The sequence below is a fragment of the Rana temporaria genome, chromosome 1 (genome assembly GCF_905171775.1).
Source record: "Rana temporaria chromosome 1, aRanTem1.1, whole genome shotgun sequence".
Taxonomy (NCBI): Eukaryota; Metazoa; Chordata; class Amphibia; order Anura; family Ranidae; genus Rana; species Rana temporaria.
The window spans coordinates 228793180-228819733 of NC_053489.1; the positions used below are offsets into that span (position 1 = coordinate 228793180).

Below are 26554 nucleotides of genomic sequence, written 5' to 3' on the forward strand. Positions count from 1 at the left end.
ACACAAAAGGGTTGAATTTGAGGGAATATACTTATGTGTTCATCTTGTATGCACATTTGTCTTTCATCTTGAGAAAGGGTACCTGTGTGTCTCTGAAACATCTGTGTTATGATGTCTTTGTGCTTTGAATCTACTTTTTCAACCTTGACTTCAATAAAACAGCAACTTCCATGTGCTGTTTATCTTGTTGCATATTTTCCCTCAATTTGTTTCTTGTGAAAATGTTGTCAGCAGGACAGGAAGTAAGGGTTTATTTACTTCTCTCCAATGAAACCCTGAATAGTAAAAACGCCATAGAAGGTCTACATTTTTTCACCTTATCCAAAATTAGAACAACACACTTTATTTATGCAACTGGGAAGAGAGAGGCTGGTTAAGGCCCCTTTCACACTAGGCGGACTCCGCCAGCTCCCGCCAGCTCAGCGGGAAATCTCTCCGTGGATCTTCGCTGAGCCGGCGGATGACAAGTCCCTCTCTGCTCACTGAGCGGGGAGGGGCTTGTGCAGTCTCCTATGGAGAGATCTGATGAAAATGGACAGCATGTCTGTTTTCATCAGATCTCACCTGATCCGATTCGACATGGACGGTTGGCGACGTTTTGCCATCCATCTGATTTTAGCGGATCGGATGTCAGCGGACATGTCTCCGCTGACATCCGACGCTTCATAGAGATGTATGAAGCGGCTGTTCAGGTCCGCCAACAAATATGACAGGTGGACCTGAACGGTCTGACTGTGTGAAAGGGGCCTTAGTTTAGGTAGGGTAAGAGGGCAAAAAGAACAAGTGGAACAAAAGAAAATGATAACAATTTCACATGGTTACAGTGTAGCATGACCGCGCAATTGTCTTTCAAAGTGCAACTACGATAAAAGCTGAAAAATGGCCTGGGCAGGAAGGGGGTGAACGTACCCTGTAGGTAAGTGGTTAAACTGTATTATGTAAATGAGGAATTACACAAAAACAAAGAGCGATACAGTACTTATTTTCCAACTACTACCTGTAATAATATTAATAAAAATATTGCATGAATACACTGAATTATTCTAGAAGTCAAACTAGACATGTTTTTAAAATGAATTAGACAAGTTTTTAAAAAGAAGTAAAGATACTCCTTTGAGACTTATATGCCAGTAGAACATAAGAAATAACAATATATTTTGCACTTTGGCAGTTATAAGAACTTAGTTTCAAAGTTACATTCAGATATAGAGAATATGAAAGAAATTCCTTTTAAACTTAGCCATACTTAATGTTTCCTCTCTGGCTGTTCTATTGTAGACAGCTGCCACTTCTTATTAGGCTGATTTTTGTGTGTCTCTTTCTGTTTATGCATAGTCTACAATGAATAAAGAAATGAATAAGAAATGTATATCCCTCAGGACTTGCTGGCTTGATGTAGTCTACCTGCAAGAGATACAAATCACTTTCTATTTATGGAAAAGTAGTAGTCTGATCAAGTGGCTCTTCTCTGCCATTAAGTCTCTTTTTCCGAATAGCTTAAGGTTGAATCTGTTCAATATAAGGCAGTCCAGCAAAGCCAAGATGGAGAAGCTGATGTAATTGAAAGAGAAAATCTATTATTTTGAAGTACATATGTGGGCCATTAATATAATAGGGAAAAAGCCCATTATTTTTTTACAAATTCCATCTAAATACAAGTAGCTGCTCTTGTTCTCTTCAATAGACCCATAATGGTTAAGACAAAATCTTATATAGTTTTGACTTGGATATTTCTACAGCATTATATATATTAAAATATCAGGATCAAAGTACATTTTATACCGAGTGAGATTCAGTTAGGCTTTACAAAGAGATTCCAGTCTCTAGTGTATAGCAGAACCTCTTTGTGGTGAACCTGGGCTTTAAAAGGTGCAGGTTCCATTGCTGTCTCTACTTAGGAAAAGGAATATTGGAAGGAGGGACTCATACGAGAACCCTCAATATATGAACAAATGATGTGCGGTACCTCATCCTGAGAGATAAATGCACAAAAAAACCTAACTACTAAATTGGAAGGACTATAACGGTACCAATGAAGTAAAAAAAGTATCAACAATATTTATTTATACAGGTTAAAAATGAAAACATAAAAATATACCCATATACCACAGACATAACCATGAGAACAGTGAAATGCTTTTATTAGGCCTCGTACACACGATAGGTTAACCAGAGGACAACGGTCTGAATGACCGTTTTCATCAGTCAAAACCGATCTGGGTGGGCCCCATAGGTTATTTAACCATAGGTTAAAAAAAAGCCAACTTGCTTAAAAAAATTAACCTATGGATTCCTAACCGATAGGTCAAAACTGATCGTTAGTAGGCACGACCATCGGTTAAAAATCCACGCATGCTCAGAATTAAGTTGACGCATGATTGGAAGCATTGAACTTCGTTTTTTTCAGCACGCCGTTGTGTTTTACATCACCGCATTCTGACACGATCGGTTGTTTAACCTATGGTGTTTAGGCGTGACGGACCATCAGTCAGCTTCATCGGTTAACCTATGACAATGGTCCTTCAGACCGTTATCCTCTGGTTAACCTATCGTGTGTACGAGGCTTTAGTGTTGATTCTCATCAATCCTACTGCAGTAGGAGATTAGGGACTTGCTTGAACTTCAACGCAGTTGCGTTTCACGGGACATAGCCTGCTTCTTCAGGCAAAGTACATTGCAGTCAGAACACTAGAATAAGAAATATCAATGGGTATAATGGGTCAGTAACAGGGGTCAAGTCCTGGGGAAAAAAGTGTGGGAACTCCCACCCAAGATCCACTCCCCCACCAAAAAAAAAAGATGATACGCTCATATGCATATATATTTCACAGAAAATACAGTGGAACATTTATTGTAAAGTGCCAGTTTACAAAAGAAAAATATGGTGTCACCCCCCCCAACCCTCCCCCCTGGTCACTGAGCATTAGCATAGCTCTCCCCCCTAGCCTGCCGCAATGCTCTGTCCTGCCACTGCGGAGTGATAGCAGAAACATAACAGAGCAGTAGACACTGGGCAGGCTAGTGCATTGGGCTCTCTTCTGTCTAGCCTGCCACAGTGCTCTGCAGGGCGCTGGGCAGGCTAGTTTCAGGGTGGCAGCACACCCCAAACCGGCCCCTGTAAATGTTGTGGTTTATGCCAGTGCACCAATCCATGCACTGTCACGGATGGGGATGACACCATCACTGTCGGATATCATTTTCTTCTTAATAGTGTCACCCAGGCCTGGGACAAAAAATAGACCCATGAGTTTTAGACTGAGCAGTCCAGTGTAAATCCCCCCCCCCCCAGTAAATTCCCCCAGTTGTATCTCCCATAGTGTAAATTCCCCCGTTGTAAATCCCTACAGTGTATTCATTCCCTGTGTAAATACCCTCAAATCCCACGGATGTAACCCCCCCTGATGTAACTCCCCCTGTGCTATCCCCCTAATGTAACCCCCCCCCTGATGTAATACCCCTAATGTACCCCCCCCCTGATGTAATCCCCCTAATGTAACCCCCCCCCTGATGTAACTCCCCCTGTGTAATCCCCCTTGATGTCATTTCCCCTGTGTAATCCCCCTTGATGTCATTTCCCCTGTGTAATCCCCCTAATGTACCCCCCCCCCTGTGTAATCCCTCTAATGTAACCCCCCCGTGGAATCCCCCCTAATGTAACCCCCCCTGTGTAATACCTCTAATGTAACCCCCATGTGTAATACCTCTAATGTAACCCCCCCTGTGTAATATAATGTAACCCCCCTGTGTAATACCTCTAATGTAACCCCCCCTGTGTAATATAATGTAACCCCCCTGTGTAATACCTCTAATGTAACCCCCCCCCCCCGTGTAATCCCTCTAATGTAACCCCCCTGTGTAATACCTCTAATGTAACCCCCCTGTGTAATCCCTCTAATGTAACCCCCCTGTGTAATACCTCTAATGTAACCCCCCCTGTGTAATACCTCTAATGTAACCCCCCCTGTGTAATACCTCTAATGTAACCCCCCGTGGAATCCCCCCTAATGTAACCCCCCCCTGTGTAATACCTCTAATGTAACCCCCCCTGTGTAATATAATGTAACCCCCCCCCCTGTGTAATACCTCTAATGTAACCCCCTGTGTAATACCTCTAATGTAACCCACCTGTGTAATCCCTCTAATGTAACCCCCCCGTGGATTCCCCCCTAATGTAACCCACCTGTGTAATACCTCTAATGTAACCCACCTGTGTAATACCTCTAATGTAACCCCCTGTGTAATACCTCTAATGTAACCCCCTGTGTAATACCTCTAATGTAACCCCCCCTGTGTAATCCCTCTAATGTAACCCCCCCCGTGGAATCCCCCCTAATGTAACCCACCTGTGTAATACCTCTAATGTAACCCCCTGTGTAATACCTCTAATGTAACCCCCTGTGTAATACCTCTAATGTAACCCCCTGTGTAATACCTCTAATGTAACCCCCTGTGTAATCCCTCTAATGTAACCCCCCTGTGTAATCCCCCTAATGTAACCCCCCTGTGTAATACCTCTAATGTAACCCACCTGTGTAATACCTCTAATGTAACCCCCCCTGTGTAATCCCCCTAATGTAACCCCCCCTGTGTAATACCTCTAATGTAACCCCCCTGTGTAATACCTCTAATGTAACCCCCCTGTGTAATACCTCTAATGTAACCCCCCTGTGTAATACCTCTAATGTAACCCCCCCTGTGTAATACCTCTAATGTAACCCCCCCTGTGTAATATAATGTAACCCCCCCTGTGTAATACCTCTAATGTAACCCCCCTGTGTAATACCTCTAATGTAACCCCCCCCCCCCCTGTATATCTGCCCATTGTGACAATATAGTGTATAATATCTCTCCCCTCCCCACATTTACAGACCTTAGAATAGCGCGGCTTTTCTCCACATGGATGTCCCTCCTCCTAGGCTCCTCCTCCTGCTGTGGGTGTACTGTCAGTGTGGAGGAGGAGCCTAGACTCTGTCAGCTGTGACGAGGGTAATTGTGATAGGCAGCCGGCACCTCTCCCCGCCTGCCTGTCACAATAATAGGGGATTGCAGTTCCTGGAAGACTTGCGGGCGCCGAGCACTGAGCTCTCTCCTCCTCCCTTCAAAGCAAAGTAACTGGAGTGCACAGGGGAAGGGGGAGGAGAGAGCTGCGGCGCCTCGCTCAATCCAGCACTGTGCCGGGTGTCACCCGGGGGGGGGGGGGAACGCCGCCCCCCCCGCTCCCGCCTTGCAAACACCGCTGCCCAGGAGACAAAGATCGGCATGGGCGGCTCGAGTCCTGCAACGGGAACGACGTTCCCACAGTGAAAAAAGTGGAGGGACGTCGTTCCCATGCGTTCCCGCAGGACTCGAGCCCTGCCACATACCTAAAAGTTGTATACAAAAACAAATAAATTAGGTCACAGTGCATTGTCTTCATATGGTTGACCGCCGCCACCTTCTGGTCACCTGGGATAGTCCACATACAGCTCTTTAAGGAGACCAAGCTCATAATAGTGTTTGTTGAAAATATCTAAAAAGGTATATCATATGGGGATCATAGTAACCAATATGAAACAACCCCATAGGGGCACACATGACTATGTGTGAAATAGGGCAAAAGGATAGTTTTGTGTAGGTTCCCTTTAAAATACAATCTACTGGGGAGTCGGGGTGTAGTTTGTAGGTTGACCATAAGAAGACCATGCATTGTGACTCCGCTTATTTGTTTTTGTATGCAACTTTTAGGTATGTGGCAATACATTACTGAGCCATTATACTTATTGATGGATTGAGATTGGAATTGATACTCATAACATTTCTTATTCTAGTGTTTTGACTCAGATATATATTTCACGTGAAATGCAACTGCATGGACGTTCAAGCAAGTCCCTAATTTCCTACTGCAGTAGGATTGATGAGAAAAGCATTTCACTGTTCTCATGGTTATGTCTATGGTATATGTGTATATTTTCATGTTTTCATTTTTAACCCTATTTTTTTACTCCATTGGTACCATTATAGTCCTTCCAATTTATTAGTTAGGGTTTTTGTGTGCTGTCACTACTTAGTGACTAACTTGGAACATGTACAGTATGTAGCAAATGAAATTTGAAAAGCACCTTTAAAACAAATCAGATCACAATAACTGTGTTCATAGATTTCCTTTTAAAGTGGATGTAAACACAATTCATGAAATTTTAGCTGTGCACAGATATACTGCAGTGTTTTGTTATCTCCCTTTAAAGAGCTAAGTTCCGTAGCTGTCTCCTGAACCTTTCCTCTGTTATCAGCCTGATAACTCCTGGCAAATTCTTGGACACATCAGATAAAAGCAGCCTGGAATTCCGGTCGATTGAGGTTGCTATAAATAGATTATCAGGAATCTGGCCCTGTTACAAAACACCTCTGAGAGTCTCTGCCTGTGGGGGTGTGTGCCTTTCCTCCAATCAGCCATTTTAGCTATCTTGGCTGTATGCCCAGACATCACACTCTGTTTTAAACAGGAAGAGAACATTTCCTAACATGATCTGAACATTCTAAACAGTATAAAAATGTGAAGACAGCAAATATACATGTAAAACTTATATAGGGAGATTTGGTTCATCCCTGTGTATCATCTGAGGCATATTAAGGGTTTACATCCACTTAAATAAAATAGTAAAACTCTTCATTTGGGCAATAATGGCTGGGGGGAAAGACCTTTCACCATGGACTCTGTTCAATAGGTTAACTAAAAAACAGTGGAATCATGGGATGGCTGAGGTTGTTTTGGTTTTAAAAAAAGGAAACACTTTTAGTGAAAGAAAAAAACGAAATTGTTTGAAAAGTAGCTAACTCACCATTACTTTCAGTTTACAGATCTTAAAATGTTTAAAGGTTTGCAAAAGTAAAACAACACTGTTTAATTCACATTTTAGGAGTACTGACATAGCTTGTGGGGAAATAGATCATCTATTTTATTGTCATGTCAGCACCCCAGACAATTTTTCAATTGGCTCTCGAGTGCCATTCCTCGTAATGGAAACTGGCTGCGAAGCCTTTCCTACTGTGCATGCATGAAGCATGTCGCGCTTTGTGAATTGCCCAGAGGCAGGCCAAGAAGGAGTGGGGCCGAACTTTCGGGGGACCTTGCTGGGGCCAGGTACCTGGAAGGAAGAAAACAAGCGGAGCTTCTCCTTTTGGGTGGAGCTCCGGTTTATATTTGTAGCACTATGGATTATCTAGAGACAGCACAGCAGAGGATGCTTGTTTTAAGGCACTGTTTTTCTCACTGAGAACTCATACCCTGCCATCGGATAAGGGAAGAGACATTCCTCTGACAGCTTCTTTCAGCATAGATAGGATTATTATTATTATACAGAATTTATATAGCGTCAACATTTTGTGCAGCACTTTACAACATTAGAGCAAACAGTACAGCTACAATATAATTCAATACAGGAGGAATCAGAGGGCCCTGCTCGTTAGAACTTACAATCTAAAAGGGAGGGTCAAGTGATACAAAAGGTAATAACTGTGGGGGATGAGCTGATGGAGAAAATAAAAGTACAGTTGTTAGGTAAAGACAGGATAGGGTTCTCTGAAGAGAAAAGTTTTTAGGGATCACCTAAAAGTGGATAGAGTAGGAGATAGTTGGACAGATTGGGGTTGGGAATTTCAAAGGATGGGAGAGGCTCAGGAGAAGTCCTGGAGGCGAGCATGAGTGAAGATGACAACTAAAGAGCAGGACGTCTTGGGAGGGATGAAGAAAACGGTTTGGTTGGTATTTGGATTGATACAATAGTTTACATGTGAAAACAGGACTAGAGCTCCACCTGGTGACTGCATATATTAAAAATTGCATACCTAGCTTACTAAAAAAAAAAGAAAAGATATACTTAATATATACAATTCCAACCTAAATTTCCTTTAAAGTAGGCACATGCATTCAAGCCTAGATATCTCGTAGAACTGCCTGGGAGCACCAAAGCTTAATTTGCAAATACCATTTCTGAGGTTTTACTTGTCACTCACTCCCACTTCCAATGTCTCACTTTTCTTTAGTCAAACTGTCTATAAAAAGGATATTCCAAAAGTAAACCATTATTGGTTTATAGGGAAGGGACACGCATGCCCTCAGAAAAAAAATACTCGGAAATATAGAATTAAAAACAAAAAGGGTGCACCAGCCAAGTGCATTACCAATGACACCATTTATTAAAATAGAAGTAACAAACCTTTATACTCACAAACACCCAATGATGTCTAGCAGATGCTGATGCGTTTTGAGGGTATATCTCTGCTCTGAGGAACACGGTATACTTTCAAAATGCATCAGCTTCTGCTACACATCATTGCGTGTAATCTGTGTCTGGGCTACAGGCTGTGGCTAGGGTTGAAGATCCTTCTGTTTTATGCTATGTGCTTAATACTCATCTATGTGTGTGAATATAATGATACTTCTATTTTAATAAATGGCACCATTGGTACTGCACTAGGGTGATGCACCCATTTTGCTTTTTGTGATATTGTGTTCTGTATTTCCCTGTCTAAAGGGGGATGCAAGGCCTAGGAAGCATTGTGTGACCTGGAGAAACCTATGACAATTGTAGGACCATCTATGAAAACTGGGTGACTTACATCCACCACATCCACTACACCTGAGCATAGAAGATGATTTTTTGTTGTATATTGACTGCTTGCAAATATATGTCTCCATGCTTTATGGCTCCTGGGGTACTCTGCAAGATACTTGGCTTCATCTTAAGGAAATTAATTATTATTATTATTATTATTATTATTATTATTATATAGGAATTATATAGTGCCAACACTTTGCACAGCACTTTACAATATACAGGGAGACAATACAGCAACAATACAATTCAATACAAGGGGGTTAATAGGGCCCTGATCCTGTGAGCTTACAATCTAATAATGAGGGGCTGGTGGAACATAAGGTAATAACTGTAAGGGATGAACTGATGGGAGAGATAGAAGATTTGGTTATTAGCTGAAGGCAGGATAAGCTTCCCTGAAGAGATGGGTTTTACATAAAAGTGGACAGAGTAGGAGATAGCTGGACAGATTGGGGTAGGGCGTTCCAGAGGATGGAAGGGGCTCTGTAGACGAGGCAAGGGTGCTAGGGAGCAGGAGTTCTTGGGAGGAGTGGAGAGGACAATTTGGGTGATATTTAGAGACAAAATTGGTAATATAGCTCGGGGGAGTTGTACATTGCTCTGTATGTTATTGTAATGCCGCGTACACATGATAATTTTTTGGCATGAAAAAAACGTTGTTTTTAAAAAATGTCATTTAAAATGATCGTGTGTGAGCTTCACATCATTTTTCGGCTTCTGAAAAACGACAAAAAAAAAATTCCAACATGCTGCATTTTTTTATGTCGTTTTAAACAATGTCATTTTTCGGGTTGTAAAAAATGATCGTGTGTGGGCTAAAACGACGTTAAAAACCCGTGCATGGTCAGAAGCAAGTTATGAGATGGGAGCGCTCGTTTTGGTAAAACTACCATTCGTAATGGAGTAAGCACATTCATCACGCTGTAACAGACAGAAAAGCATGAATCGTCTTTTACTAACACAGAATCAGCTAAAGCAGCCCCAAGGGTTGCGTCATCCGCATGGAACTTCCCTTTTAGAGTGCCGTCGTACGTGTTGTACGTCACCGCGCTTTGCTAGATCATTTTTTAAAAACGATGGTGTGTGGGCAACGTCGTTTTAATGATGAAGTTGAAAAAACAACGTTTTTTCTACATGCCGAAAAACATTTTTTTTTTAATGCCGAAAAATGATCGTGTGTACGCAGCATTAGTGTTTTGAAATGTTTTTGTTAAGCAATGGGAAGCCAGTGGAGGGATAGGCAGAGAGGGATGGCGGACACTGAATGGTTAGTAAGGTGGAGGAGTCTGACAGCAACATTCATGATAGACTGAACATAATGAACATACGTTTGCTTTAGGTACGGTCAAAGATTACATTTTTTGGCACTCATATTAGAGGAATGCCACAGGTAAAATGTGAGACGATATGTTCTGGAAAGGACAGAGTATAGAAATCTGTTGGTGTAATTTTCAGTACATTGGCATCCACATCATATATTACTGAAGTAGTCATTTTATAAGGACTAATCCTGCAAATTTGGCTTCAAATAAAGTTTGGGAACACACACACACTAATCAAATGAAAATCTGAAGGCATTCGATATGGGAGAACTCAGAACCAAATCGTATTTACTGTAATAAATGTCTATTGTACACTGAACACTGCTGTCTACATTTCAGTCTTCACAAAATGTAACAAAAATATTTTATCCTTGCTTTAACCACTTGCCGTCGCCGCACCGTCATAATACGTCCACAAGGTGGCTCTCCTAGGCGAGATCACGTATTATGACGTCCTACCTTTTAGCCGCCACTAGGGGCGCACGCGAGCCGCCGGAGGCGCGCGCGCGCGCCCCCCGCTCGCCCCCGACTCCCGTGCGTGTGCCCGGCGGGCGCGATCGCCGCCGGGCACACGCGATCGCTCGGTACAGAGCGGGGAACGGGAGCTGTGTGTGTAAACACACAGCTCTCGTTCCTGTCAGCAGGGGAAATGCTTTTCTTCGGTTCATACAATGTATGAACCGAGGATCAGTGTTTCCCCTAGTGAGGCCACCCCCCCCCCCCCACAGTAAGAACACACCCAGGCATACTTAACCCCTTCCCCGCCCCCTAGTGTTAACCCCTTCACTGCCAGTGGCATTTTTATAGTAATCTAATGCATTTTTATAGCACTGATCGCTATAAAAATGCCAATGGTCCCAAAAATGTGTCAAAAATGTCCGAAGTGTCCGCCATAATGTCGCAATACCGAAAAAAAAATCGCTGATCGCCGCCATTACTAGTAAAAAAAATATTAATAAAAATGCCATAAAAATACCCCCTATTTTGTAAACGCTATAACTTTTGCGCAAACCAATCAATAAACGCTTATTGCGATTTTTTTTTACGAAAAATATGTAGAAGAATACATATCGGCCTAAACTGAGGAAAAAAAAATGTTTTTTTATATATTTTTGGGGGATATTTATTACAGCAAAAAGTAAAAAATATTCATTTTTTTCAAAATTGTCGTTCTATTTTTGTTTATAGCGCAAAAAATAAAAAACGCAGAGGTGATCAAATACCACCAAAAGAAAGCTCTATTTGTGGGAAAAAAAGGACGCCAATTTTGTTTGGGAGCCACGTCGCACGACCGCGCAATTGTCTGTTAAAGCGACGCAGTCCCGAATCGCAAAAAGTACTCTGGTCTTTGGGCAGCAATATGGTCCGGGGGGTAAGTGGTTAAAAAGTTTAGATCAAAGCCCAGCATTATAAAAAATTCATCTGCATGAGGTCTCATGTGGACAGGAGGTTAAGCATCTACATTACTTCCAAAAGATTCTTTCCAGACTTGACAAGTCCTATGAGGAAAAGTAGGTGAAATTCAGACTACACCCTTTGACATGATTTACACTGTGGGATGAGAAACAGGCTGGCAGCTTTTCTTAATTATAATTGGGAACTAGTATTTGACACATTTAAACTCAGCATTAAGATGCAGGCATAGTATTAAATCTCAACGTCAATTATTTTGAAAATCAGTCCAATACTTGGAACAAATACATCTTATCTCATTCTCTTAGGCCCCGTACACACCATAGAATCCATCCGCAGATAAATCCCAGCAAATGGGTTTCCGCGGATAGATCCTATGGTGTGTACACGCCAGCGGATCTTTTTCCGCGGATAAATCTCCCCTGGGATGGATTCCAGCAGATCGGATATTTGCTGACATGCACAACAAATCCATCTGCTGGAATCCATCCCAACGGATGGATCCGCTGGTCTGTACAGACTCACCGAATCCATCCGTCCGAAGGGATCCCCCGCATGCGTCGTAATGAATTGACGCATGCGTGGAATTCCTTATATGACAGCGTCGCGCACGTCGCCGTGTCATAATCGCGGCGACGGCGCGACACGTCATCGCCAGAGGATTTCGGCGCGGATTTCAATGCGATGGTGTGTACACGCCATCGCATAGAAATCTGCTGAAATCCTCGAGAGGATTTATCCGCGGAAACGGTCCGCTGGACCGTATTCGCGGATAAATTCTCCCGTGTGTATGGGGCCTAAGGCTTCTGTTTAATATGAATCTTCTTTGTACATTAAAATAACACATATCACAGATGGTGTACATTTACATTTTTAAGAACTTAACCACTTGACCACTGGGCACGTAAACCCACTTAATAACCAGACCAATTTTCAGCTTTCGGTGCTCTCACAATTTAAATGACAATTACTTAGTCATACAACATTGTACCCAAATGAAATTTTGGTCCTTTTTTTTCACACAAATAGAGCTTTCTTTTGGTGGTATTTAATCATTATTTGGGTTTTTTATTTTTTGCGCTATAAGAGAAAAAAGACTGAAAATTCAGTAAAAAAAAAGAATTTTTCTTTGTTTCTGTTATAAAATTTTGCAAATTTAGTATTTTTTCTTCATTCTTTTGCATAAATGTGAAAGATGAAGTTACGCCGAGTAAATAGATACCCAACATGTCACCCTTCAAAATTGCACACGCTCGTGGAATGGAGCCAAACTTCACTACTTAAAAATCCCCATAGGCGACGTTGCAGGGTATTGTGGGGTATTGCAGAGTATTGTGGGGTATTGCAGAGTAGTGTGGGGTATTGCAGAGTATTGTGGGGTATTGCAGAGTATTGCACAGTCTTAGTATGGGGCAGGGATGCCTGAGCAGGGATGGATGGCTGGATCTGTGACTGCAGTTGTCACAGATCCAGCCCACAGCACTCGTGCTGCATGCGCTCCCCCCCCCTCTCCTCTCACACTGTACTGTTCGGTACAGAGAGGGGAGGGAGGAACCGGCGTCATTACATGACGCCGGTTTGTTTACAAGTGATCGCTCCATCATTGGACGGAGCGATCACGTGGTAAACCGCCGCTATCAGAGGGCGCGCGGGAGCGCGATTCTGGGAGGACGTCCATGGACGTCCTCCCAGAGTTAAGCAACCGCCTTGTAGACGTATATCGTCTATAGGGCGGTGAGTAACTGGTTAAAATGTCTAAAATGCTAAAGCCCTGTACACACGATCAGTTTGTCTGATGAAAACAGACCGATAGACCGTTTTCATCAGACAAACCGATCGTGTGTGGGCCCCATCGGTTTGTTTTCCATCGGTGAAAAAAAATAGAACATGTTTTAAAATTTTCCTATGGATAGAAAAACGATAGAAAAAAACGATCGTCTGTGTGGAAATCCATCGGTCAAAAATCCACGCATGCTCAGAATCAAGTCGACGCATGCTCGGAAGCATTGAACTTCATGTTTCTCAGCACGTCGTAGTGTTTTACGTCACCGTGTTGGACACGTTTGGATTTTTGACCGATGGTGTGTAGGCAGGACTGATGAAAGTCAGCTTCATCGGATATCCGACGAAAAAATTCATCGGATTAGATTCCATCAGATATCCGATCGTGTGTACAGGGCTTAAGGGTCTTATTTATAAAGGTAGAAATTACCATTTTACTGTAAATGCGTCCGTTTAGGAGGCACATGGAAAAAAGATTGCTATTTTTTAATGCATTTCATGGAACGGTGTCCGCATCTTCAGGGATAGCGAATTGTGTGATCTTATGACATGCAATGATTAACTAACAAATTCAACAATACTTTAAAAGCAATTCAGGTTCATATATTTTTTACCCCAGGGAGTGAAAATAGGATTACACCAGGTGACATGTGTCCCCGAAACATAGCTTGTCTTGTCAGCAGCTGGCAACAAATACTTGGAAGACAGCCATCCACATGAGTAGCACGGCTCAAGGAGAAAAAGCCTCTATTGTTTATTTACATTCCGCAGGCTGATCTTTAGTGTTCTGGCTGCACCAGCATGATAGCTTCCCATAGGTTTTGATAACCTTGTCACTCAATACACCAACACAATTGAATACTGTTCATAATGCTTTTTTAATCAAAACTTCACCAACAATTGCATTTCCAGGACAAGCTTTCAGGCTATATCCACTTCTTTAGGGCTGGGTTTACACTATTGCAAATTGGATGCAGGTTTCCCCTCATCCAATTCGCATAGCAGGAGATTGTGACCCCGGCTCTCTATGGAGCCGGTACACACATCTCTGCAGCGGCTCCAGTGCAAATTGCACAGGAGCTCTGTGCGTCTTTTGGTCCTGAAATCGGACCTGAAATGGTGAATGGAGATGCACTGGACTCCTGCTGTGAGCCGATGCGATATCTAGTGTGAACCCAGCATTAAGGTCCAAACGGTACTGATACACAAAGGTTTGTAGCAAAGCCGGCGATTTCTTCTTAACATCTAGCTAAAACCTCTATGTATTAGAATATATTTATATATATATATATATATATATAATGATAGGCTCTCTGTAGAAGTCGGATGACGAAACGCGTCAGAGCGTGACCTTTACGACGCACAGGAAGTGACGTTCTGCGTTTCACTGAGGTTCGGATCCAGGAAGTGCTATTCACTACCTACAGGGAGGTCCGTCCGACCATTGCTCCGGTCCTAGGAGACGGTGACACGGTGATATATGCCTTCCTTATATTATTTGCAAGTACGCACATTACCAAGCGGGGGATTTCATCTGTAAGGGGGTGCTTATATCTTTTATTAAAGCGGAATTATGCTATGTGCTTCTTCTGTCTTTTTTTGATGGTGAGCCTCATTGCTGATCTTGTCCCTCATTGTGAAGAGTACAGCACTCTCTGGGAAATAGTACAACGCTGATTTTGAATATCTATTTGGTGAGTTCGCACCCCAGAGGGGGATCGTTTATCCCACGTGGTGACAGTTTGAATTGATGGTGGATGGTGCTTGCTGACTACTCTTCATCCTTTATCACATATGGACTTTCCTATTATTGCATAACTCTTCATCAATGGATTGATTTCTATTACAGCATGTGTAGTTGGTCTGAACTTTTTAATCATCATTCAGTCACATTTCATTACCAACATTAGCGCTGTTTATGATATTATTGCTTGGACATTTCACTTATGTCACTTATAGAGCACTTTTTATCATATTTATCATATATTGATATGGGGATGATTAGACTCAGCAGTGGTGAGCGTTATTAAGGTCCACATATCAGACAGGAACTATAGTTAAAGCGGGAGTTCACCCGAAATTTTTTTTTTAACATTAGATTGATGCTAATTTTGTCAAGGGGAATCGGGTAGTTTTTTTTAAATCGAAGCAGTACTTACCGTTTTAGAGAGCGATCTTCTCCGCCGCTTCCGGGTATGGTCTTCGGGACTGGGCGTTCCTATTTGATTGACAGGCTTCCGACAGGCTTGTCAGCACGTTCCAACAGGAAGAACGTCTCTCCGTGGCTGTCCTCTCTGTGCTGCGCTCCTAGCAGCTGCAAAAACTGAGGCTGGAGCACGTTTGGACACATACAGGAGAGTGTCCAGGAGCCCAGATGCCAGATATTAACTAGGAAGTGACATCAAACGCCATAGTGACGTCCTGGGTAATGTACTCCAATTACAATCAGCACGGTTGTTTTCTATGAATGCAGCTGGAAACAAAATTGCAAAATTTTAACCCTTGAAGCCCTGAAAGATTCTGTGTGTTTTCATGCAGGCACTGGGAACATTTTTTTTTTTTGCGTTGTGCTGTATACATTTGTTTATCTTTTCTACATAAAGAACTGGTTCTTCCGAACAAACTGAGATCTACTGAATGTTATTCCTCACAATCATTATGTGGAATTAGAGTGGTAAACCTTTATGAGCGCAGAATTCCTTTTTGTTGTAACACCATAGGATCTATCCGCTGAAACCCATTTGCTGGGATTTTTCAGCGGATGGATTCTATCGTGTGTACGGGGCCTAACGGTCTAATGCAAAGTTTAGTTTACTGATTGTCCATGCAGGGGTCTTCTCCAGCAACCATACACAGTGAAAAATGCTAGCCCACCTGGCTACACTTCAGCAGCACCGCACTGGTACCCCAGGCCACAGGTTCTTCAGGCTCACTTAGCCTATTTGCTACAGCACCTCACTGTACTGACCCACTCCTGGCCTCCAGATATGGTTCCCCAGGACCCCAGGTTCTCACAAACTTCTTGATAAGTGAAGCAAGCCCACTTGCATACACACTGTTACACCAAATTCCGACCATCAAGAACACGGTGACGTACAACACTACAACGAGCCGAAAAAAATGAAGTTCAATGCTTCCAAGCATACGTCGACTTGATTCTGAGTATGCATGTTTTTTTCTCCGTCAGAGTTCCATACAGACAAACGGAAAACTGATGTACATTTTTTGCATCCGGATAATGTAGTATACAGTAAAAGTCCTTGCCCAAATGTAACATTAAAAATATTGCAACTTACCGATTATTAGATGTGGTGACCCTGTTAGTTTATTTTTTAGCCTTTTTTTCCCCTCTGTTATCACCTGGTGATCTGGCCAGTAACACACCTTCTATATTATACAGACACCACTGTGAATGAAGGAGCACAGGGGGAAGATTTGGACAACAGCATTGTCAGATAGGGGGAAGAGGAGTGTCATAAGCACTAGCAGATTTAAAAACAGCAACAAATTGAAGCCAAACTTCAGTAAATATTTTAAAACCAGTTACAGCAAACTGTTTTTTTTTTTTGGTATACAAGTTTTACGTATATAAATACAAATTTTAAGCACCCCTACCAGTGTTAAGTTGTTGGTCTCATCCCTGTAACTGCAAGAACACCTTTTTCCACAATAGACTTACTGGCTGGATCACCAGATGAAAATAGAATAAAGAAAACCCTAAAAAAGGAAACTAATACATTACATCTAAGAATTGGTAAGCTGCATTATAATAAATGTTTGCTTTTGCATTTAATACTGCTTTAAAAGGGTTGTAAAGGTTTGTTTTTTATTTTTTAAATAGGTTCCTTTAAGCTAATGCATTGTTGGTTCACTTACTTTTTCCTTCGATTTCCCTTCTAAATGTTTTTTTTCTTTGTCTGAATTTCTCACTTCCTGTCTGGGGGTTAGTCATCCAGAGCAGCTTACTGAGGAGAAACAGGAAGTGAGGAATTCAGACAAAGAAAAAAAAACATTTAGAAGGGAAATTGAAGGAAAAGGTAAGTGAACCAACAATGCTTAAAGGAACCTATTTAGAAAATAAAAAAACAAACCTTTACAACCCCTTTACAAGGCTTTTAACGCTACCTTCAACATGTTAACCGTGTTTTAACACACTAGATCTTTTCACATAAAATATTTATATGAATAAGTTGAATGAGATTCAACTTGCATGTTCCTAAATTGATCAACATGTGAGAAGCACGTTTTTTTTTAAACATCATAAGTATTTCATAGCAAGTTTTCATTTACCTTCAAAACGAATATTGAATCCTGGAGCTGTCTTGGTCTCATCTGTGGAGAATTCAATCCTAATGCAGGACCCTTCACTAATAAGACCTTCAAACGACACAGTCTCTGTTTTTACTGAATCAAAGAGCATCTTTCCATTGCTGTACACAGCCAGCCTGTATGATATGAAATGATATATTAGATACAGTTACAATGTTCTTATACATGGCAATTTTTATATGCAACATGTGTTGCTAAAAAGAGGAAACGTATAAACATATTGAACACTGTGTATGATAGTAACAATTTGGTAGTCTGAAAAGCCTGCTTGGGATTACATTGTAGTAATATGGTCCTCTGAACAGTAGTAACATGAAAATACATAGCAATGATGTCAATGGTATGCCAAAAAGTGAGGAACAACAAATGCAACATCAATAATTGTAATACATGGGCAACAAATAAGCAGTTGTTAAATATAAGGCCTCGTACACACGGCGGGACTGTCCGATGAAAACGGTCCGTTTTCATCAGACATGTCCGCTCTGAGATTTCGGTCTGATGGCTGTACACACTATCAAACCGAAATCCCCGCGGACAGACAGCGCGGTGACGTTGACGCCGCCACGTCACCAAACCAGGAAGTAAAATACTTCCATGCATGCGTCAAATCCATTCGACGCATGCGGGAGATATCTGTCTGCTGGTTAGGTGTACTAACCAGCGGACATGTCGGACGGACGGGTTTCCAGTCGACAAGTTTTAAGGCATGCTTTAAAACTTGTCTGCTGGAAAAACCTGTCTGCTAGGCTGTACACACGGTTGGATCAGTCCGCTGAAACTGGTCCGCGGACCAGTTTCAGCAGACATGTTCGATCGTGTGTACAGGGCCTTAGAGAAACAAATGAGCAATTGTTACAATACATGGGAAAACAAATGGGAATTGTAATACATGGACAAAAAATGGACAACCATTGCAATATGCAGGCAGAAAGCCAAGGTATGTGTAGCTCACCAAAACTGGAGAGTACAAAATCTGGTACAGCTCTGTATTGAAACCAATCAGCTTCAATTCAGCTAATTGAACAAGCTGAAGTTAAAACTTGATTGGCTACCATGCACAGTTGCACCAGATTTTGAACTCTCAATTTTTAGTAAACCAAGCCAACAGTTTCAGTGGCACCACTTTTTAATATATCCAATCCAGACCTTTGTCATACCTGGACTTAAAGTTACCAGAACAGCTCACTTGCTCCCTGAGTCACAGCGGTCACTAATTAGAGAGCTAGCAAGGGACAACTCTTAGTACTGCAGTCCTGGTATTTGCAGATCCTTGTCTGAGATAAGTCTGTCTGTTCTGTCGCCAGTCTAGTCCACACTGACAGAGCATTCCCCCATTGGATGTAACCAGGGAGTACAAACCTCCCACTTCACTTAGGTGTGCCAATGGCAAGAGTTGTTTTTACACATCATTCCATCATTAATAATCAAATTTGTAAGATCCAAGGTTTTTGAACAAAGTCCAATAAAAACTAAAATTTGGAAATCATACTGATCCTTAAAACTGAAAGTAAAGGTACTAACTTTTCTAGGTACAGTTGATCCAGGTAATAACTCTTGGGAGATCAGGAAGGAATTTTTCCCCCTGTTGGAGCAGATTGGATCATGCATTGCTAGGGATTTTTGCCTTCTTCTGGATCAACTGTGGGTATTGGATTGTGTATATGGGATTGTATGGTATTTTTTTTTTTTTTTTTGGTTGAACCAGATGGACTTGTGTCTTTTTTCAAACTAACTATGTAACTATGTAACTATGAAGGTAGGAGCTACTTTCTATACATGTTTTTCACCCACTTTATTAAATCTTGGTTTATCACAGCTTTGTAGAGATAGACACCTTGGATCTTAAAAGGCAATAAAGAAGTGATACTTTTTGTAAACCTATAATGTTTGCTCAACTACAACTTCATTGGAGCAACAAGAATTCTGAGTCATTTGATATTTATCACCATTACCATTTTGTTGAGCAAAGTGGATAAGCTGAGTTAACTGAGCCGGCACCACATGTTTAGCTCTGGCTTTACTTATGATTATCGAAGCATGTATCAATTTCAGGCATTTACAGTCGGTGCATAACACAAGAGAGTAGGACGTGTCCTTTATGCCTTGCGTTCAGTGTTGCCAACAACCCCCCCAATATGTGCATTGGCAAGTGCCATTAAGCCAGTAAAAGAATCCCTCAGTAGAAAAAAAGCATGCATATTTATTTGAGCTCTATACTGACCCTTAATTATTTTAAGGGTCAGTATAGAGCTCAAATAAATATGCATGCTTTTTACAGTCATATTTGATAAAATGTGAAGGCAGCCTGGTACATTAGAATATTAAGGGATTAAGGGATTTAAGAAAAAATTGGGTTGCTCTTTTTCATAAAATAAAAAACAATAAAATAGGCATGAAGAAATCATTCCATTTTGGTGGCATGAAGCTGTGCAGAAAATGTGACCTATTTTGTAGTAAGATGTATGAAAAAAGCTTGTTTAGCAGTTTAAGTCTGGCACACATAGTTTGTACTTTTGGTTGGTGATGCTCAGTAATCACTATTGATTTGCAGCATTCTGCAATATGTAAAACAAGCTAGCTTAATTAGCTACCCTACCTTGCAATGACAAAAGCAGAATTCTAAAACTGAACAAAGCATGATGAATAGACACAGGAGTTTGTGTACACTGGATTTACATCTTGCTATAAAAACAAGTATTAGTATAAAATGTATTCTGTGCTGTAAAGTTGAAATTTACATTTTCAAAGTAAATTTAATTTGTAAGGGATAGGCCCTGAAAATTGGACACATTTGTTTATGATTTCACAAAAAATCATATAATTCATAAAATGATTCATAAAATGTAAATGAGCTCCTAGATCATTTTCTTTGAGGTGTTTTGAATTTTTTGTAAGACTTCACCTTAAATGTGGTACTTAGAGTGGAATAGGCTCCAGTTTTCTGTATCAGGTGTGTGGGGCCATAAGTTCTGGCCATCTGGTCAGGTGGCCAACTCCTGGTGATTTTGCCATCAGTTGGTTGGACCAGCCTTGCTGCAGAAGGCTTCTTTAGCCTTCTCCTTTCCATGGAGAAAGGCCCTTAGGTAGCCCCTCTCTGGGGAGAGAAGCTGTCGAGAAGGCTATATGCCTGGATGAGGGCCCAAGGCTGGTTGTGGTTCAGGTTTGGATATTATTACCACTGTGAAAGAAGGCTGTGTGCTGTGAGTCTAGAGGCCCACGTGGGCCTGTTGGTGTGTAGTCATCACTGGAACAGAGAAAAACTAGAAATGCCAATTTAGTAGCTACTGTGCTCCAAAAGAAGCTCTCTGCAATCTCTCTTGATGCTGAGACCCACCAATTGACTTCTAGGCTGAAAAACTGTCAGTGGTGGAGAGAGAGTCCAAAGCTTCAACCAGAGTGACTTTTAGTGGTTGTAACCCTAACAAAAATAAATAAATCATGTTCCCTTAAAGCATGAATAACAGCACAGTGATTGTGCTGTGTAATTTGCCCAGTTGTTCTCAATCTCAGTCCTCAAATACCCTAACTGGCCATGTTTTGGGAATTTCTCTTAAAGTGGAGTTTCCACCAAAAAAAATAATATTTCACCAAAAACATAAAAAAAAAAAAAAAAAAAAAACATTTTTACTCACCCTAAATAGCTGTTGCTATGCGGAAGTGCCAAATCTGTCTCTTCATCATCCGCGGTGGATTCTCTTCCTCCTCCTACACTGGGCGTCTTCTTGTGAATGGGGCGCGCTGCATTCTGGGAACTGTGTGTGTCCCAGAAAGCAGCCGGCCCATTCACAAAACGCCGCGCTGCTCGCGCATGCGCAGTAGGAAACGGGCAGTGCCTGTTTCCCTTACTGTGGATGGTGGCGCTTGGAGCTGCCAGGATCGAGGATCGACCTCGGCAGGGGCTGACATCGCTGGCGGCTAGGACAGGTAAGTGTCCTTATTAAAAGTCAGCAGCTCCAGTGTTAGGAGCTGCTGACTTTTATTTTTATTTTTTTTAATGGAACCTCCTCTTTAAATATAATCGCTGTCCAAGCCATTGACTCTGATTTAAAGCACCTGTGCAAGATAAAGGAAAACCTGCAAACATGGCCTGTTGGGGGTACTTGAGGACTGAGGTTGAGAGCCACTGATCTAAAATAGATGGCTGATCCTGCCTGGTGTTGCCCTCCCCCCTATAAACTGACCATGTGTATCATGGCTGCTGAGTCATGATACAGTGGTCAGTTTACATACCTCTATCAGCCCGCTGTCTATCATTTCTCTGCCTCCCTGCCTGTCAGCTAGTCCCAGTGCCTGCCCCTCCCCTCCTGCTGCTATAATAACCGTGTTTTCTTAATATAATCCCCTATGTTCCATTAAGTTATGTGCCCCAGTGTATGTGCTTTATAAAAAATATGTAGCTTTATACCCTATTTCAGAGCACCGCTTGGCACTCATGCAATGGCCGCATCAAGCTTTTGTATCTATTATGTTTAAACCGATCATGTGTTTTTATTATCTCCTATTAGAATCATGTACCCTGTGTAATTAATATATACATTTTTTGTATACTTTGGTATTTTTTCCTAAAACGAATGGGGAGTTAAGAGGTGTTATACCCACAATCCTTCCTAAGGATATGTGTCATTCATGCTTTTTATGTATGTATATAGATTAAATATTGTGCTAATAATCAGTATTATGTATTATTATTCAAATCTGACACATATTAAATGCCAATCATTAATTATTCATATTGACTGTGTGCTTCATTTAAAGTCCCACTCTGCTTTTCTCTTTCTAAAGTCAGCAGTGGTGTTTGCCATACTGTACCTCTCTCATTATGGATGCCATTTCAACATTGACACATTCACTCTTTAAAAATATAAAAGGTAGGTTAATACAAAACACTCACTTCTGTGATCCTGGTCCCTCCCTCCTGTTCAGTGCCTCCACAGCAAGCAGCTTTCTATGGGGGCACCCAAGCCGAGTCACGGCTTCCTGTGTCCATTCGGACACAGAGCCGCTACCCCTCCCTGCCCCCTCTCTCTCCTGATTGACAGCAGCGGGCGCCAGTGGCGCCGCTGCTGTGTCTCAGCCAACCAGGAGTGAGAGTCTCGAATGATGAGACACTCAAGGACATCACTGGACAGACATAGGGCTCAGGTAAGTATTAGGGGGGCTGAAGGAGGCTACTGCACACAGAAGGCTTTTTATCTTAATACATAGAATACATTAAAGGGTCACTAAGGAATTATTATTATTTTTTTAAATAACAAACATGTTATACTTACCTCCACTGTGCAGTTCGTTTTGCACATAGTGTCCCCGATCCATGTCTTCTGGGGTCCCTCGGTGGCTGTCTCTGGTCCTCCCCACAATTAGTCACCACAGTCATGCGAGAGGTCGCATGGTGGTCACAAATTGCGAGCGCGCTCCCGTGATACAGCGAGCTGCCATAGCCTGTATCACTCGGCCCCGCCCCTCAGCGCACCACATCACTGGATGTAATTGACAGCAGCGCCAGCCAATGGCTGCGCTGCTCTCAATCCATCCGCTCTAGCCAATCAGCAGCCAGGCTGAGCGGCGAAGAGGATATCGGGACCGCGTGGGACTTTCGAGGGGTCAGGTAAGTATAACGGGGGCTCAGGGGGGGCGGAAGCATCACCTTAATGCATAGTTTGCATTAAGGTGAAAAAACATTTTCCTTTACAACTCCTTTAAGATAAAAAAAACACTTCTGACTTTATGACCCCCTTTAAGGGTTAACTCCTGCTAGCATAATTTTTGTTAGGTAACAGTAAAAATGTTCCACCTATTTAAGCCTTTTTTAGTTACCTGAAATAACTCTAATTAGTTTAAATGGCTCACTTGCCAGATATGAAGCAGCTGTCAGTACAGATCTGCTCCGCATACGTCATATGGATGTATCTTTGAATCCTATCATCAAAAAATAATATATTGTTACATTTTTTTTTCATCCGCTTGAAGTTCTCCTCTCTCTGACTGGCAGAATAATAGCTTACCCAAATCCAGAACTGCCTACAGCAATCCAAATTTATCCTACACTTTTCTCTGGCAGGAAAAGAGAGGAGTAACAGTCAGAGATGTGGGTAGAAGGTCTTGCTGTCATGAAGAAAGTATTTTCAGCTGATTAATGACATGCCAAATTGTTTTTTTTTTTTTTCATTTTTAACAACTGTTGTGGACTGGTATGCTTATTAATTCACATGTCCCTATAGACCTTCTATTTTTGGTTAGTATAAGTGTCAATCTAATGCAATGATTCTGAGTAAGCTGTCATAGTCTTTGCAGAACCAGTGGTTATTTTCTATGTGTGGCCACAATGTATTGGTACAGTCTGTTTTCCCTCCTGCAGGGCTGTCACAGCCCCTGCAGGGTCAGTGCTGTCACAGCCCCTGCAGGGTCAGTGCTGTCACAGCCCCTGCAGGGTCAGTGCTGTTTGATTACACTTTGTGTGCCCACCTGGTATATAGATGGCACCTACCTCAAAAAAGGAACATATAAGTAGTGCACATACCCTAACCTGCACAACCCTGCGAGTCCTTTCAGTTCATAATGTCCTTAGAATATTCCACATAATTACCACTGTGGCTCCTGCACCTCCTCAGGGATCACGGGGTGATCAAACTAGTGCAAAGAAGATAAAAACAAGGAAGGCGCAGGCATGTATTAAACTGGATATTTATTGAAAAAACGAAACAGTATCTCCTTTACAGAACATTGGGCATACAGAGATATCCGCAATGTTGTGTGTAAGGAGTATCTTGCAGTGAAAGGGCTTATTGTGCTGGAATGACAATGGATTTGGCGACTCTGTTCTTTTCTCAAGCTGCTGGAGGCTTGATAAAAGGGGAATTCATCTCCAAGGTGTCCTTCGACACTATGCTGAGGATGCCTATGTGTGCCCACAGATGCTTACTGTTCTGTACGTAAGTTTTTGTTTCTTTTTTCATTAAATATTTGGTTTAATACATGCCTGAGTTCTCCTTGTGTATATCCTATTGGCACCTACCTAGGTCATGACACTGGAAGGAGTTGACCAGTTGACATCATTAGCACACACCTTACATCATCCGCCCTCCCACTCCCAGCTGCATGTTTTTAAACTGAAATGCAATCAATCAGAGATCACCTTTCTCACTAAATACATAATGAGATTGCATAGTGTATGGCCATCTTTATACAAGTACATAGGAGGAAGTGGACAGACAGAGTCAAGCCCCATTCACATCTCTGCATAGCGGGAACTCGCATTCCCACATGCATTTTTCTTATAGCGATAGGGGAGGCGTTTTGGAGCATTTTCACTCATCACACATAGGGCAGCCCATCCACCTGATTGGGCTGCCCTACACACAACAAACTCCCCAAAGAAGATTCAGAATTATTTATTAAAATGGAGCTTGGTGTGTTTTTTTACTGTGATTTTTGGTGCAGAGCATTTCTGAAATGCAAGTAAATGCACAGATGTGAATGGAGCCTCTTTGTTCTTGTGTTATAGCACCAATTTCACTTTCAGGCCCCATTCACATCTAGCATGGGAGCGCACATTTTGTGTCTCGTTTTTACTGTGACACGCATAGGGCAGCCTGTTGATTTCAATTGGCTGCACTACATGTGGTTAATGTGACATTTTGGCATTTTGTGTGTCATGTGCTTTTTACTGTGCATTTTGCATCATTTGCTCCTTGTTTTTTCACATGGAAAAATGTGTGTTTGCTTCTGTGTTTTGTTAACAATTAATGGCACTTAAAGTGCAACTACTGTAGTAATTTTAGGTGCATAAACATGGCCATACACTATGAAATTGTATTTTATATTGTGTATTTAGTGAGATGGGTGATCACTGATTGGTTGCATTAAATTTAAAAAATGTACACCTGGGAATGGGAGGGGGGATGATGCAGGGTGTGTACTAATGAGGTCAGCTGGTCAACTCCTTCCTGTGTCATGAACTAAAGTCTGATCAGGAAGAAGTCTTTGCAATTTAAAAAAAAAAACATTTTCTACTTTCTGCTATAGAACATATCCAATAAATAAAAAAACAAACACAAATTTCTTCATCAGTTCAAGCCAACATGTATTCTGCTATGTATTTTTTTTTACTAGTAAATGGCGGTGATTAGCGATTTTTGGCAAGACTGCGCCATTGCGGCGAACAGATGGGACACATAACTGACACATTTGACATTTTTTGGGGAACCAGTGACATTAAAATATGCACTGATACTGTATAAATGACAGGGAAGGGGTTAACATCAGGGGCGATCAAAGGGTTAAGCGTGTTTCCTGTTTGTGCTTTCTTACTACGAGGGATGGGCTCACTGTATGGACACAGTGATCTGTGTTCCTGATTAGCAAAAACACAAGATCACAGTGTCCATGCCTGACAGAACGGCGATCTGCCTTGTTTACATTGAAAGATTGCTGTTCCATCTCACTGGTGAACGATCGGCGGGTTCTGGCGGACATCGCATCTGCCAGACCGGCTGATTGGCTAACCCTGTGGCCAATGGGCGTGCCACCCAGTGGCTATTGCATGGAATGACGTACAGGTTTGTTGTTTCACGCAGTCATGCCACCTTGCCGCAGTTTAACTGCGGCAGGTGGTCGGCAAGTGGTTAAGAATTGTATATGTATGTTCTAAATAAAGTTATGTACAAATGATTTTATATAACATGTTTGCTCAGTGGTTATTAACCCAAGGATGTACATGAAAATTCCCAAACCTTATTTAGATTTTTATAATTGTCTCTTAAGGGATGGTACTTCTTTAGGTTGCATATTGATTCACACTCTACCCCCACACACAATACGTTTCAGCATAGAATGAGGGTAACCCCAGAAGTATACATCTTATGCGACGTACAAACCGTGGATTTTTTTCCGACGGAATGTTGGCTCAAACTTGTGTTGCATACACACGGTCACACAAAATTCAGACCGTCAAGAAAGCGGTGACGTACAACACTACGACGAGCCGAGAAAATTTAGTTTAATGATTCCGAGCATGCGTCGACTTGATTCCGAGCATGCATGTTTTTTTGCGCATTGGAATTGCATACAGGCGATCGGAATTTCCGGCAAGAACTTTTCCCGTCAGAAAAT

General features: G+C 41.9%; 1 protein-coding gene across 1 annotated transcript in view; it reads right to left on the reverse strand.

Annotated features, from left to right (window-relative positions):
- The window catches only part of SEZ6L (seizure related 6 homolog like), a 559496-nt gene that overhangs the window by 105187 nt on the left and 427755 nt on the right, over window positions 1-26554 (reverse strand). Inside the window, exon 7 of the mRNA XM_040351286.1 lies at window positions 17405-17559. Coding sequence (XP_040207220.1) covers window positions 17405-17559 — 155 coding nt within the window. The remainder of the gene's footprint in view (window positions 1-17404; window positions 17560-26554) is intronic.